The sequence below is a fragment of the Leucopleurus acutus genome (genome assembly GCF_964270905.1).
Source record: "Leucopleurus acutus genome assembly, chromosome: 1".
In the NCBI taxonomy this organism is placed as follows: Eukaryota; Metazoa; Chordata; class Mammalia; order Artiodactyla; family Delphinidae; genus Leucopleurus; species Leucopleurus acutus.
Window position 1 is genome coordinate 121,726,457 of NC_139142.1, and position 14,958 is coordinate 121,741,414.

The 14,958-nt window shown below is 40.8% G+C and overlaps 1 protein-coding gene across 3 annotated transcripts in view; it reads left to right on the forward strand.

Moving 5' to 3' along the window:
* The window catches only part of MAPK6 (mitogen-activated protein kinase 6), a 35,855-nt gene that overhangs the window by 7,636 nt on the left and 13,261 nt on the right, over positions 1–14,958 (forward strand). For all 3 annotated transcript variants that reach the window (XM_082847125.1, XM_082847127.1, XM_082847126.1), the window contains exon 2: positions 13,383–14,563. In XM_082847125.1, the coding sequence (XP_082703251.1) occupies positions 14,009–14,563 (555 nt within the window). In that variant the 5' untranslated portion in view covers positions 13,383–14,008. The remainder of the gene's footprint in view (positions 1–13,382; positions 14,564–14,958) is intronic.

Consider the following 14,958-nt stretch of genomic DNA (forward strand, 5'->3'; position numbering starts at 1 on the left):
TTAAACTTCTATAGGGAAAAAGTACATTAAAGATTGTGTTGTAGTCATTGTAACATGTGATTCTGAACTGGGTTTATTTCGCTCTCAAGTACATTATTGGTACAATTGTAAAAACTTAAATGGGATCTGAGTACTAGATAGTAGTACTATGCCAGTGTTAATTTCCTGACTTTGATGATTATATTTTGGTTATGCAGAAGAATGTTCTGTCTATAAGAAATATACTGTACTATTAAAGGGTTGGGGGGGAATGTGTAGTGTACTTGTCAGTAAATTACATTATTATTTGAGAGACAGTCATGGGCTTTGATTTGAAACCTGAGGTTCAAATTCTGGCTCTCACTGATATGTGATTTTTAATGCATTATTTAAATTCTCTAAAGATCTTAGGACCCATTTTGCAGTGTTTTTAGGAGGATTTAGTGTAAGAGTAGTATGCTTCACACATACTACGTTCTTAAGCTTGCTATTGTTTATTCAGTTCTTTTAAAATTCAACTATTAAAATTCTATTCTCATGTTCAGTGCTGTGACTTCCTTTATAATACAAATGTTTTTCATTAATTGCTTTTCTAAAAGCTGATAATGTAGGATAAATATGTGCCAGATAATGTTATTTATATCGTCAACTTAGAACTTTTGAGCTGTACTCCATAATGCAGTTTTTTACTTTTTTATATTTTTTTATTTATTTTGTTTTTGCGGTACGCGGGCCTCTCACTGTTGTGGCCTCTCCCGTTGCGGAGCACAGGCTCCGGACGCGCAGGCTCAGCAGCCATGGCTCACGGGCCCAGCTGCTCCGTGGTATGTGAGATCTTCCTGGACCGGGGCACGAACCCGTGTCCCCTGTATCAGCAGGCGGACTCTCAACCACTACGCCACCAGGGAAGCCCCATAATGTAGTTTTTTTAATTCTTTTTTTTTTTTTTTAATTTTTGGCCGTACCACATGGCATGCAGAATCTTAGTCCCAGACCAGGGATCGAACCGGTTCCCCCTGCGTTGGGAGCACAGAGTCTTAACCACTGGACTGCCAGGGAAGTCCTTAAATTCTTAAAAACTATATACTTTTAAAGTAGAAAGTAGAGCCCCTCAAAATTATTTCAATTAAAATATTTGGGAAAAAATAATAAAATGTGTATTTATCTTGAGTAACATGGTTAATTTCTGTCTTCTTTGGAAGTGTCAGTGAATTTGTGGTATGTATATATGTATGTATGTACGTATGTGTGAATGTATTTATGACCATGCGTGTGGCATGTGGGATCTTAGTTCCCAGGCCAGGGATTGAACCCATGCCCCCTGCCCAACCGCCAGGGAAGTCCCGAATCTGTGGTATTTAAATGTTAATGTATTAGTTTGTGTTATTATTGATGTAAAAGTACACAACTGCTTGGCAAAATAAATCATTACTGATAATTGTTGATTTACTTAGTTTTCTTTTTCCTTCCCTTTACTCCCCATTGATGGGCATGTTAGTAACTATACATAATGGCCAAAAAGGGACAAGGTGTTTAAAGATGACCCATGAGCCTTTCATTATTTATCGCAGTCTGTTTTGAATAATATAAACTACTTCACTAACACTGCAAACCTTACGACTGCATGATTCAGTTTACCCCCTTCTAGCACATTGTGCTCTTATGTTTTACTTCTACATGTGCTATAACCACTACAGTACATTATTATTTTTGCTCTAAACAATCAATAGTCTCTTAAAGACATTTAAACATGTGTTTTGTTTTGTTTTAAAGGCTTTTTGTATTTTCCAATTATTTACCCTTTCTGGGGATTTTGTTCCTTTCTGCAGATCTGGGGTTCCATTTGGTGTCATTTTCCTTCACCGTAACCAACTTCTTTTAGCATTTCTTGTAGTGAAAGTCTGTTGGAGACAAGTTCTTTTCCCTTTTGTCTCTTTGAAATGTTTTTATTTCATCATTTTTGAAGTATGTTTTCCTAGATGTAGAATTCTGGGTTGATAGTTTCTTTTGGAACTTGAAAGGTGGTGTTCTGTTGTCTTCTGGCTTTCATTGTTTCTAATGATAAATCAGCCATTGTTTCTATTGTTTTTCCCTAGTATATACTTTTTCTCTTTTCCATAGTTGCTTTTAAGAGTTGCTCTTCCGCCCTTCCCACTCCCCAGTTTTCAACAGTTGATGATGTGCCTAAGTATGGGTTTCTTTGTATTTATCCTGCTTGCTGTTCATTGAGCTTCCAGGTTTGTGAGTTGATGTCTTTTATCAGTTTTGGAAAGTTTTTGTCCATTTTCTCATCACATACTTCTGCCCTGTCAGCTTTCTGAACCTTGGGGCTCTCTACTTTTCAGCCTAGCTGTCAACTCTTTAGATTGCTTGGACATTTTCTTTGCTTCTCAGTACCACCTCAGGTTTTCTTTATTTAACTCATGTTTTTGCCCATTTTCTAATGAAGAATGTCTGCCTTACATTCAGAGTGACTTGGAGGGGTTTATCTCATATTCCTGTCTTGGCCTTCACCTTAAGAGGGCATCTGGGGCTTCCCTGGTGGTGCAGTGGTTGAGAGTCCGCCTGCCGATGCAGGGGACACGGGCTCGTGCCCCGGTCCGGGAAGATTCCAGATGCCACAGAGTGGCTGGGCCCGTGAGCCATGGCCGCTGAGCCTGCGCGTCCGGAGCCTGTGCTCCGCAACGGGAGAGGCCACAACAGTGAGAGGCCCGCGTACCGCAAAAAAAAAAAAAAAAAAAAAAAGAGGGCATCTGTCTTGTACACAGTGGAGACCTATATGCTTCATGAGATTTTCTCTCAGCTTTCCGGCCTTGACTTCAGACTTGTGCCCTTAGTGAGGACCCGTGGGGAAGAATTGGCAGGTGGGGCTTGTAACTGGGCTTCCTCTGAATTCTAATCTGTTACCTGAATCCACATTCAGCTAGTAAAATTTGTTTATAAATTTGGTTGGTTTCTTCTTAATCCTGTTAGTGGAAAATTTCTTGTTTTCTTGCCACTTTGCCAGGAATGAGAATAGCCATGGTCTCTTGTCTTATGAAGAGCTCGACATTTTCTGGAACTTAATTTATTTAGAGTTCTTTGCATCCTTTCTGGTGTTTTTTAAAAATTTATTTGTTTATTTTTGGCTGCATTGGGTCTTTGTTGCTGTGCACGGGCTTTCTCTAATTGCGGTGAGCGGGGGCTTGTCATTGTGGTGGCTCCTCTTGTTGCGGAGCATGGGCTCTAGGTGCACGGGCTCCAGTAGTTGTGGCTCGCGGGCTCAGTAGTTGTGGCTCGCGGGCTCAGTAGTTGTAGCTCAAGGACTCGAGAGCGCAGGCTTAGTAGTTTGGCACACAGGCTTAGTTCCCCGCGTCATGGGGGATCTTTCCCGACCAGGGCTCGAACCCGTGTCCCCTGCATTGGCAGGTGGATTCTTAACCACTGCGCCACCAGGGAAGTCCCCTGATGTTTAAAAACAAAACAAAAAAACTACAATTTTGTAGCTTATTCAACTTATCAGGGTTTATAGGATGAGAGTGATGGTGTCTTGCAACTTTCTGCATACTAATCAGGAGTGGAAATCCTGAGCCTTTCACTAAACTTAAAACATTTTGGAACTGGAAGAGACCATAGAAATCACGTAGTTTAGCTCCATCATTTTCCTGATGAGGAACTAAGATGTAGAAATCTGAGATGCTTTGATTACAAAGCTAATTTAGCCACAGATCCTGGACTAGACTTCAGATCTCTTCATGTTTCTTTGTTTTTGTTTTTAGTATGGGGTTAGTGAAATCAGACAGGAATTTTTCAGCAGTGCCAAACCATAGTGTGAATCTGAAAGGAAACTTACATGATTTTTTATTTTGCAAGCTTTGTTCAAGTCCGGAGAAAATGAGAAACAAAGGAGGAAAGATATTCCAGAAAAGTTATATGCCATTCTGAATCATTTTTTTAAAATTTGGGGGGACTTCCCTGGTGGCACAGTGGTTAAGAATCCACCTGCCAATGCAGGGGACACGTGTTCGAGCCCTGGTCCGAAAAGATTCCCCATGACGCGGGGAACTAAGCCTGTGTGCCACAACTACTGAACCCACGTGCTATAACTACTGAAGCCCGTGTGCCTAGAGCCCATGCTCTGCAACAAGAGAAGCCACCGCAATAAGCCTGCGGACCGCAACCAAGAGTAGCCCCCGCTTGCCACAACTAGAGAAAGTCCACGTGCAGCAACAAAGACCCAACAGAGCCAAAAATAAATAAATAAAATTAAAAATTAAAAAAAGGCTATCTCTTAAAAAAAAAATGTTGGGGACTCTCTAACCAAGCATGTGGTTGTCTCCATTTGATGAGGGTCCAGAAATGTTTTGTGTGGTCTTGCACAATGTGGCCTTCTTCAGACCCTCACCAGGGTTAGCTCAAAAGTGACAGCTGTTATATTTGATGTATAGTCTGGAAAGCTGTGGTGCTAGATGCCATAGACCCTACTAGGATGGAGTAAAGAACAGTAAAATCAGAGTAATGTCAGGGTCTTGCATATCTTCATGATACCTACTTGCTGTCATATAGGCTAGTAGGACTTTTTATAGAATCCTACTCATCTGGTTATATAGGATACTATTTCAGTGGCACAGTCCCTCTCCACTACCTCAGCAAAACAAACCAGGAGCTATAACAAAGCTGAAGTGTTTTTGTTTCTTCAGTCTGAGTGGGTTGAAATCAGTTGCTTTCTTCAGATGTTGGCAGACCTATGTGTTCACCATAGGGTGAGGCTCTTGGGGGAATGCATGGAAAGGAAAGTACCATATTTAGGAGTCATCACTGATGTTCCCACTTGGTAGGTCAGAATGTGATCAGATTTTGAAAAATTGAGGGTAGAGCTTGTCCAAAACTTTCTACTATCAAGTAGAATATGTTATTTACATTAATTCATTCAGTAGTTTTTAAGGTGCTTACTAAGTACCAGGAGCTATGATCAGAAAATGTCAGTAAAGCTACTTAGTTCCAAACCTTTTATTTTATTTTATTTTATTATTATTTTATTTATTGGTACGCGGGCCTCACTGCTGTGGCCTCTCTCGTTGTGGAGCACAGGCTCCAGACGCGCAGGCTCAGCGGCCATGGCTCACGGGCCCAGCTGCTCCGCGGCATGTGGGATCCTCCCGGACCGGGGCACGAACCCGTGTCCCCTGCATCAGCAGGCAGACTCTCAACCACTGCGCCACCAGGGAAGCCCCAAACCTTTTATTTTAAAATACAGCTACAACAAAGGGGAAGGGAGTGGTGCCCTAGAAAATGAAGATAGGATTTGAAGATTAGAGATTAGATGAGATTGGGGGTGGATGGCCAAAGACAAAGGAAGGAAAATGCTATTAGAAAAGAGAAGAGAGAAAGAAGGCCTAGTGGGACAGGGAGGAATGTACTACAATGGAGTCTGTTGTTACTGTGATGCTCTAGGAGTGAATATGTGCTCCACGAGGTTGTTTTGTTTTGTTTTGTTTTGTTTTTTGACCCCTTGTGTACCTTAATGCCTAAAAGAATGCCTGGCATTTGGTAAGCACTAAAGGTTTTGTTGAATAAAAATGTAGTGGATGGGGCTTCCCTGGTGGCGCAGTGGTTGAGAGTCCGCCTGCCGATGCAGGGGACACGGGTTCGTGCCCCGGTCTGGGAAGATCCCACATGCCGCGGAGCGGCTGGGCCCGTGAGCCATGGCCGCCGGGCCTGCGCGTCTGGAGCCTGTGCTCCACAACGGGGAGAGGCCACAACAGTGAGAGGCCTGCGTACCGCAAAAAAAAAAAAAAAAAAAATGTAGCAGATGGATGGAAGAATTGAAGCTCTTTTAGTGAAAGCTGTTCGAAACAATCTAGGTTCTCTCTGCTTCTGGGCCATGTTGGGATTGCATTTCCCTACTGCCTTGAAGTAGGTGGGACAGTGTGACCTGCTTTGGTCAGTAAAATGTGAGTAGAAGTGAAGTGTATCATTTTTAGACGAAGGTTTAGGCACCAGTGCGATATTCCTTCTTCTTTCCCTCTGGCACACTGAGTGGCAGTGACAGAGATGGTAGCTACTTAAAGAGTTTAGATAACAGCTATGTTGGTCTTGTTGCATGAGCTGGACTTAAAAGTTTAAGTCACTGATATTTTAGGGTTATCGGTTACTGTAACACTGCATAACCTATCTTGACTACTACTACAGAAATTTATATTCATTTTTGTTTGGTTGGAGTCTTCAGATTTCCAAAGGTACTTGAAGAAGGAGGCTGCCTACTTGTCTCCTACTTATATATTTGCCTCAAGTGTTTCCTTACCATTAGTTAGGAGAGGAGTCAGAGAAATGAGGGCTTAGGCAGGAAGAGGATAGGAGAGGGATGAAGGGTTATTACAGTCATTAAAAATTTTCCAGCCATAAATTTCTAGAAGGGATCATGTTTGTTTAATGTTAGGTTTATAGTAATTTCAATCACATTTCCACCATTCTGGGCATCCCACCATAATAAGTGGGAGCAAAAACTAGTGAAATAAAAGACTTATATGGTGCTTTCATAAATCATAGACTTTTAGAATTGGAAGCGTCTTTAGAGAGATTCTTTGACTTGTTTATCTGGTCTGTGAAGTTCAAATATTCCAATATAGGTACTTAGAGTAAATTAAATAGCAACTAGAAATGAACATCAAAGTAAACAATGACATTTATTTTATAATGGCCTTTTAAATGGCTGAGTGTTATTTAGGCAAAGTTACAGACAATTTAAGAACAGAAGTTAGGAGTAGAAGAGGAGTTTTTAAAAAACTGGATATTTTATTAGAAGCTATGTAATCATCCATCTTTGAGAGTGCTTCTGTGTAGCTTACAGTAGTTACTGAGAGCAGGCAAAGCCTGTTAGTCTTCAGGGCTCAAGTGTTAAGGTCCTCCTTCCCACACCAGCCAGGTTCCTAAGATGATTCACTGACACTGGTTTGCACTTTGGACCTCCTCTAGGTCTAAATCCTGAGAGGGGTCCCTGGTAACTCTGAGGGCTACCCTACATTAGGAGTGAGGGCTTTGTCAAGAATGTATATAAGCAAGCAGTTAAGCTGTACCCTTTGGCCTTCTCTGCCCTAGAAACTTAGTATCTTCGATGAGAGCTTGAGAACATGATCTTCGGGAAGGGTGAATTTGCTATAACAACACCTCTCTGTGCCAGGGTTAGGAGACAGTCGTAGGTGAATGTAAGCAGAACTCAACCTTTCCCTTCTCTCCAAAAGCAGCTGGGTTTTGGCTGAGGAGATGTGAGGCTGGCTGAATGCCAGTTAACTCAAATTACTCACTTCACCCTGGAAAAGAGCTAAATAGGCAAGAGCTCGGGGGGTGGGGGGGGGGTGTTTGAGTGAGTATGATCAGGCCAGATGACCCAAGTCAGCATTTAACCTCAGAAGCAGCAGAATAGAAGATGGAAGAGAAAACCGGACAAATAACCTTTATGTTTAAGGCCCTCACCTCAAACTTTGTACTTTGTGACACTGACCAGGTTGTTCCTGGATAAGAAAGGAAAGAAAATCCAATTTCTGTAGAATGTGGAGATGGGGCAGAGTGAAGTTATTCTACTGTCTTTTCTTTCTTTTGCATTTTATAACTTTACTTCATACAGTTAGGCTTGACTCAGAGTACCTGCATTTCTCTTGGTGTAGGGGTAGGCTAACTGACTGAAAGCAGGAGACAATTTCAGGAAGAAAGGAGAGCTTGAGGCAACAGTTGTGGCTAATGCAGCTTCAGGAAACTGCATGTAAATGTTGGAAACTGGTACCCAGCCTGGGCTACATAGAGAGCTTTTACTTCCATGTTATGGTGAATCACTGAAAGAAAACCAAAGAGCCAGTTTCATCCTTATAAATCATTCTTTGTACTTCATTTTATTTACCAAATTGTTAAAAACAAAACAACATTGATTCAGCTAATTAAAACTTAACCAGTGATCTCTCTCCAAGCAACAAACGCAGTGTCAACCCTGATGTTGGTAGGAACGGGTAATATTTGGAGGCAGAAATTGCAAAGGTGGTGGGAAGGGTCATTTTTAAGTTACTGTCCTGTCATAGTTTTCCCTTTCCTCCCTTGAAGTGTGTGGAAAGTGCAAAAGGAATATAGAATCACAGATCCTTCCAGAGTCTAAGCCTTGAACTTTGCTTTTATGGGGTTAAACGTGAAAGATGGTGGAGAAAATGGTATAAATGAGACATTTCTAGAGGTTGGTGATGTGGATGGAGAATGCTCTGATGAGTAATCTGCTGATCCAGTTGAGTTGCATGTGCATGCCCATGGAACTCCCTGATGGATATGAAAGATGGAGGTGATTGGAGAGATCAGGATTTGGAATATAACTGCCATGAGGGTCAAGGTGATAAGGAAGAAGCTGTTTTCATGGTCACTAAGGAGGAGCATGGGAGACCTCTGGCTTTTTAGGGCTTCCAGAGGCATATATCCTGACCTCTAATTAGGTCAGATCCCCCAGTGTCTAGGCTCTCATACCATCCTGTACCATCTGGAACCATTTTTCCCTTCTGCATTCACCTTTTTCATATTGTTAGTTTATTGTTTGTCTCCAACCATACCATAAACTCCATGAGGGCAGGGCCCAAGCCTATTTTTACTTACCATTTTATCCCCAGTGCTTAGTATATTGACAAGTACATAACATATAATTAGCAAATACTTGCTGAATGGAGTGGGACTGAATTGGAAACATTTACTGGATCTACTTTATCATGCAGAGGTATAACATTACCTCCAACTTACTGTTTAACGTGAGCTTATTCTTCAAGCTCCTGGATGAAAAGGTGCTAAATAAATAGCTTTTGGTCTAATAGATACTGAAGGACTTCAAAGAGTACTACTCACAGACAGTGAGGCAACTTACTGAGCAAGCACTATTGTAAATAATGGGATATTCTCCTTTACCCCCCCCCCCAATTTTTTATTGGTACAGTCCTCACTGTCTAGTGGAATTACAGTTTTGTTGATAAATATTACCTTGTTTCTTTAGATTGGTCTAATTTCTGTAAAGTCTGCTTAAGGCTTTCAATATAGTCATCATCTGAATCTATAAAGAGAACTCTGCAGTTCTCAGCGTAGGTAAAACTCCTGCCTTCCCCAAGATGAATTTTTACCCACTCTTTACCCCTGTAAATGCTGACCAGTCATTGAGATTTCTGAAGAGGCATTCTCATCCTTCCACTTGTTTCTGCTCTGTAGTGCTTCTTGGTCTCACTGAAATTGAAAGGGGGCAGTTGTGGTTGGAGGTCTTGAGCAGAGATCTCTCATAATCTGAGTAAAGATGTCTCTCTCATAATCTGGCTGCAGTTCCTACTGTCGTGCTCTTGGATGATAGTGGTGTTTTTTTTCGTGGGGCGGGGGCACGTCGGGTCTTCGTTGAGGAACATGAGATCTTTGTTGAGGCATGCGGGATCTCTTCATTCCGGCGCTTGGGTTTCTCTCTAGTTGTGGTGTGCGGGTTTTCTCTCTCTAGTGGCGGTTGGGTTTTCTCTCTCTAGTTGTGGTGTGCGAGTTTTCTCTCTCTAGTTGTGGTACACGGGCTCCAGAGTGCGGGGGCTCTGTAGGTTGCAGCGCGTGGGCTCTCTTGTTGAGGCTCGCAGGCTTAGTTGTCCCAGGGCACGCAGGATCTTAGTTCCCCAACCAGGGATCGAACCCACGCCCCCTGCATTGCAAGGTGGATTCTTTACCATAGGACTACCAGGGAAGTCCCAGTGGTGTTGTTTTTAGCAAAGCCTTATTTCTGCTTGCCCATGATTGCTATATTAGTAAACTAGAAGCTTAAGAGAGTACCTAGAGGTTTTACTGTTCTTATGTCAAGTCTGTTAAACTGACATAAAAATGTACCTTTATCAAAAACTTAAAACTTGACTGAGCTTTAAGGAATTGTCTATGTTGGGCAAGAAGGTAGGTGTGAACAAACATTCTATTTCACATGGACACTAGAAATGTAAATTTCAGAAACAGTGGACAGCCTTTGAAAAATACTTTTTTTAATGAACAATTATTTTTTTTTTTAAGAATCATTGTTATTTATTTATTTATTTACTTAGGCTGCACTGGGTCTTAGTTGTGGCACGCAGGATCTTTTAGTTGCCACATGCAGACTCATAGTAGTGGCATGCATGCAGGATTTAGTTCCCCAACCAGGGATTGAATCCCAGCCCCCTTCATAGGGATCATGGAGTCTTACCCACTGGACCACCGGGGAAGTCCTGACATATACTGATTTTTTTCTAAGATATTTGGTAGGGAACAGGAAGAATCAAGATGTATACAAATAGAAAAAATTGGAGTGGGGGGAGGCACACAATATTAATTAAAGCCCTTTAAAAATCTGAAGTATTTTTTTTTATTTAAAAGTTTATTTGTAAACCTTAATTTAACTTTTAAATGTTTTACTACAAATAGACTGATAAGCTACAGAATTTTTCGGAGTCTGCGGAGTCTGTGTTTATTTTTTTATTTCTGAGAAGCAGACAAAATACTTGCATGCAGAAGAAACCATCTCTGTCATAGTGAAACGAAGAAAGCTATTATGCTATTAACGTCTTTCACAATATTAAGTAGATGTAAGAAACACTCATATTTATTAAAATAACTCAGGGATAGTAAATAATCAGTTTTTATTAAATAAGCTATTGCCATTAGGATCATTTATCTACTTAGTCTCTGAGTTATTAGTGTCATCAGTTTCTCCTTCACACATTATTTTTAATGTTTGTGGATTTCTCAGAATTGAAGCATTTGCTCAGATTGAGGCAAATGCTGTTACCTTATTTTATTTTTCAGAATCTTGTGTTTCCACGTGTGAAGTATGTAGGAATGTGAATGAAGCAGGCAGAAAATAAAGGCAGATTCCTCTGTTGTACGAAAGCTTCACCACTGTGAAATAGCTGATGTGTTTGGGTCCTAGCAGTTCTTAGGCCACACCTGAAGGTGATTGTAAGTTGTTACATGTTCAGGTTCGGAATGGACTGCTTTATTTCATACAATGATAAATTTTCTCCTGGCCTTTAAACGATTAGCTCTTTGAACAAAGGACTATTACAGCTGTCCTATTTCCAATCTCTTCAGACCCATTCAGAAAATAGCACTGTATATGCCCCTATACCAGCTTTAAGATCAAAAGTCAGCAACAGGAAGCCAGGGCTTCCCTGGTGGCACAGTGGTTAAGAATCCACCTGCCAATGCAGGGGACACGGGTTCGAGCCCTGGTCTGGGAAGATCCCACATGCCGTGGAGCACCTAAGCCAGTGTGCCACAACTCCTGAGCCTGCTCTCTAGAGCCCGTGAGCCACAACTACTGAGCCCATGCACCTAGAGCCTGTGCTCCACAACAAGAGAAGCCACCACAATGAGAAGCCCGCGCACCGCCACACCTAGAGAAAGCCCGCACGCGGCAACGAAGACCCAACACAGCCAAAAAAAAAAAAATTTTTTTTTAAAGCAACAGGAAGCCTTTCCATGTAAGGGTTAGTTAGGCTGTATTACATGCTCATAGGCATGTACATGAGCTACGACATTGCCCTCCTCGTTGCTTCTGGGACATGAGACACTCACCTTAGTGGCTTTCCAGTCTTAGTCCCTCTGTCTACAACAGTTTCTCCCACATAGCATCCCTAAGGCATACCCACTTCCTTACTTCCTCCTTTAGAGCTTTGCTCCAATAACACTTTATCAGAGAGGCATTTCCTAACTACCCTCCCTGTCCTCTTTCTCTGTTTTATTTTTCCACAACACTTATTGCCATCTAATATCTGTGTTTTACATTTTTGTCTGCCTGTATTCCCCCACTATAATGTGAGCTCTTCATTTACATACCACCTAACTGTAACATTCTAATAATTTGTCACACTTCAGTTTTTTTTTAAGAACTAACACATTAAAGATACAGTTGAAGAGTGCTGTGTAATCCTACCCTGATTCTTATCCCTTCCTTCATTCCTCAAGGTAATCATTATTATGAATTGGTTATTTATCAATCTTATGTTTTTTATACTTTTGCTACCTCTGTATGCACCCTAAAAGCATCATTTTGCACTTGATATAACTGGTTTCAGCATGCACATTTCTCTCTGCATTTGCTTTTTAAATTTAGTGTGTATTTGGTGATTTCAACCATCTCTATTCATTTTTTACTATTATATAGTAGTTCACTATATGAGTATAACTCATTTATTCTCTTATTGTTGAAAGTTTAGGCTTTTTTTGATATTTTGCCCTTACAAAGAAAATGAACATTTGCATGTTCATTTGCAAGCATTTCTCTAGGGACCTGTCCGTGAAGAAAAATTGCCAAGTCATAGGTATGATCCTTATTTATTTGCTTATGCCAAATTGCTCTTTGATGGTCTTACTGATTTAAACTCTCACCAATATTGTATGAAAGTTCCTGTTTTTCCACATTGCTCTCCAGACTTGATATTAACAGCTGACTCTTAAAAATGTTTTTCAATCTGAAATGTTATCTTCATGAAGTAATTTTTCTGATTACCAGTGAAGTTAAACATCATTTCATGGGTTTTATTCATAGGTTTATTCACTGTTTAAGTTCACTCCTATGTAAATTTAAGAACATGCTCGGCAAATTTGTTATTTGTACTGCTACACTTTTGTTCATTAGATATTGTTAGGCAGAGTTAATAAGTAAACATGTTCTTTTTTTTTTTTTTTTGCGGTGTGTGGGCCTCTCACTGCTGTGGCCTCTTCTGTTGTGGAGCACAGGCTCCCGGACGCGCAGGCTCAGTGGCCATGGCTCACGGGCCCAGCCGCTCCGCGGCATGTGGGATCTTCCCGGACCGTGGCACGAACCCATGTCCCTGCATCGGCAGGCGGACTCTCAACCACTGCGCCACCAGGGAAGCCCAGTAAACATGTTCTTTAACAAACTAACACATTGCAGGCTATTATATATATATTTTTAGAAAAATGTTACTAATGCTTTACCCCTCAAAAATTCTAGAGAATTCTTTAAAAATATTCTGAGCCTTCCTTTGCTCATTGACATTTAAGAAATTATACAAGCTAATGACCTAAATAATATAAAGAATCTAGTATGGTGGGATCTGGAGTCTGAGCCAACACATGTGAATTGCTTACAACATGGATAGCTGTTTTTGATTGAGGGTCATCTTTCCATTTAGTGACTATAAATACGTAAGTTTAATGTACCAGTAGTAGCCTATAGCTAAATGCCCAGTTGTGTCATTTTATAGAGTTGAATAAAAGAGCATTTCCTGGGCTTCCATGGTGGTCCAGTGGTTAAGACTCCTCGCTTACACTGCAGGGGGTATGGGTTTGATCCCTGGTCGGGGAAGTTCCGCCTGTCACAAGGTGCAGCCAAAAAAAAAAAGCATTTCCTACAGTGGTGACTCTTTTCCTTCTTTTTTCTCATCCTCCAGGTTGTATCAGAGTAAGATGGACGGTAGCTTTGATTGTGATTGTGGTGAGCTGGAGCCACCTGATCACTAACAAAAGACATCTTCTGTTAACCAACAGCCACCAGGGCTTCCTGTTGAAATATACAGCAACAAAGGAAGAAAAGAAGCAAAACGGAAATAGTGCTTACCAGCACCTTAGAATGATGCTGCTCAGGACCAGTCCAACACTGAATGTATCTGCACTGTGAGGAGAATGTTCATAGAAGCCTGTTGTGTGCATATTTATTCACATTTTTGTTAAATGTTAAATCCTTCAGCACAGTAAATCTGAGTGCATAGTATGTCATTTCATTCCGTTTGAGTTTCTTGAGTGTTTTCTTTAAATGTCTGCAGAGTTGCTGCCCCTTTCTTGAACTATGAGTACTGCAATCTTTTTAATTCTCAGTATGAGTAGAGCTTTTTGAGCTTTAAATCTAAGGGGAACTCAACGGGCCTGGTTGGCATATGCAATGAAACCATCTTGCTGTGGAAGCAAAATTATTTTTTTTCTACCTTTTTGAAAGATCTTTCCTTTTGATGCCAGCTTTCTTCCTTATTTACACAAGTTCAACAATACGAAAGGAAAAGGCAATAGTAAGGGTTTCAGAATGGCAGAGAAATTTGAAAGTCTCATGAACATTCATGGTTTTGATCTGGGCTCGAGGTATATGGACTTAAAACCATTGGGTTGTGGAGGCAATGGCTTGGTTTTTTCTGCTGTAGACAATGACTGTGACAAAAGAGTAGCCATCAAGAAAATTGTCCTTACCGATCCCCAGAGTGTTAAACATGCTCTGCGTGAAATCAAAATTATTAGAAGACTTGACCATGATAACATTGTGAAGGTGTTTGAAATTCTTGGTCCTAGTGGAAGCCAGTTAACAGATGATGTGGGCTCTCTTACTGAACTGAACAGTGTTTACATTGTTCAGGAGTACATGGAGACAGACTTGGCTAATGTCCTGGAGCAGGGCCCATTACTGGAAGAGCATGCCAGGCTTTTCATGTATCAGCTGCTACGTGGGCTCAAATATATTCACTCAGCAAACGTACTGCACAGAGATCTCAAACCAGCTAATCTTTTCATTAATACTGAAGACTTGGTGCTGAAGATAGGCGACTTTGGTCTTGCACGGATCATGGATCCTCATTATTCCCATAAGGTATGTGGAAAGTCAGCTGAGACAGACCTTTAAACTGATATACATCATCAGATATAAGTGCTTATGTTTCCTTTGTGTGTTGTGGCAGAAATTTTAGTTAATTGTATTAAACTTTACATAGTACCTTTTTTCCATTCACAGTCTCCCTGTGTTTGAAATGAAGGTGGAGTAGAATCCTGATTAAATACAAATTCTTAAAAGTGTATGGTTATTTATTATATTGATTTATATATTTATATTTATTATATAACTGAAATTCTCCCTTATTTAAAAGTAGGATATATCCTTACGTGTTTAGGGCAGAAGGTGGTTCTATCTGAAGGTAATAGGGGTTGCTATCTCAACTTTTATGCCTTTTTTTGGTCCATTCGAGTATACTATTCTGTTTTGCCTTG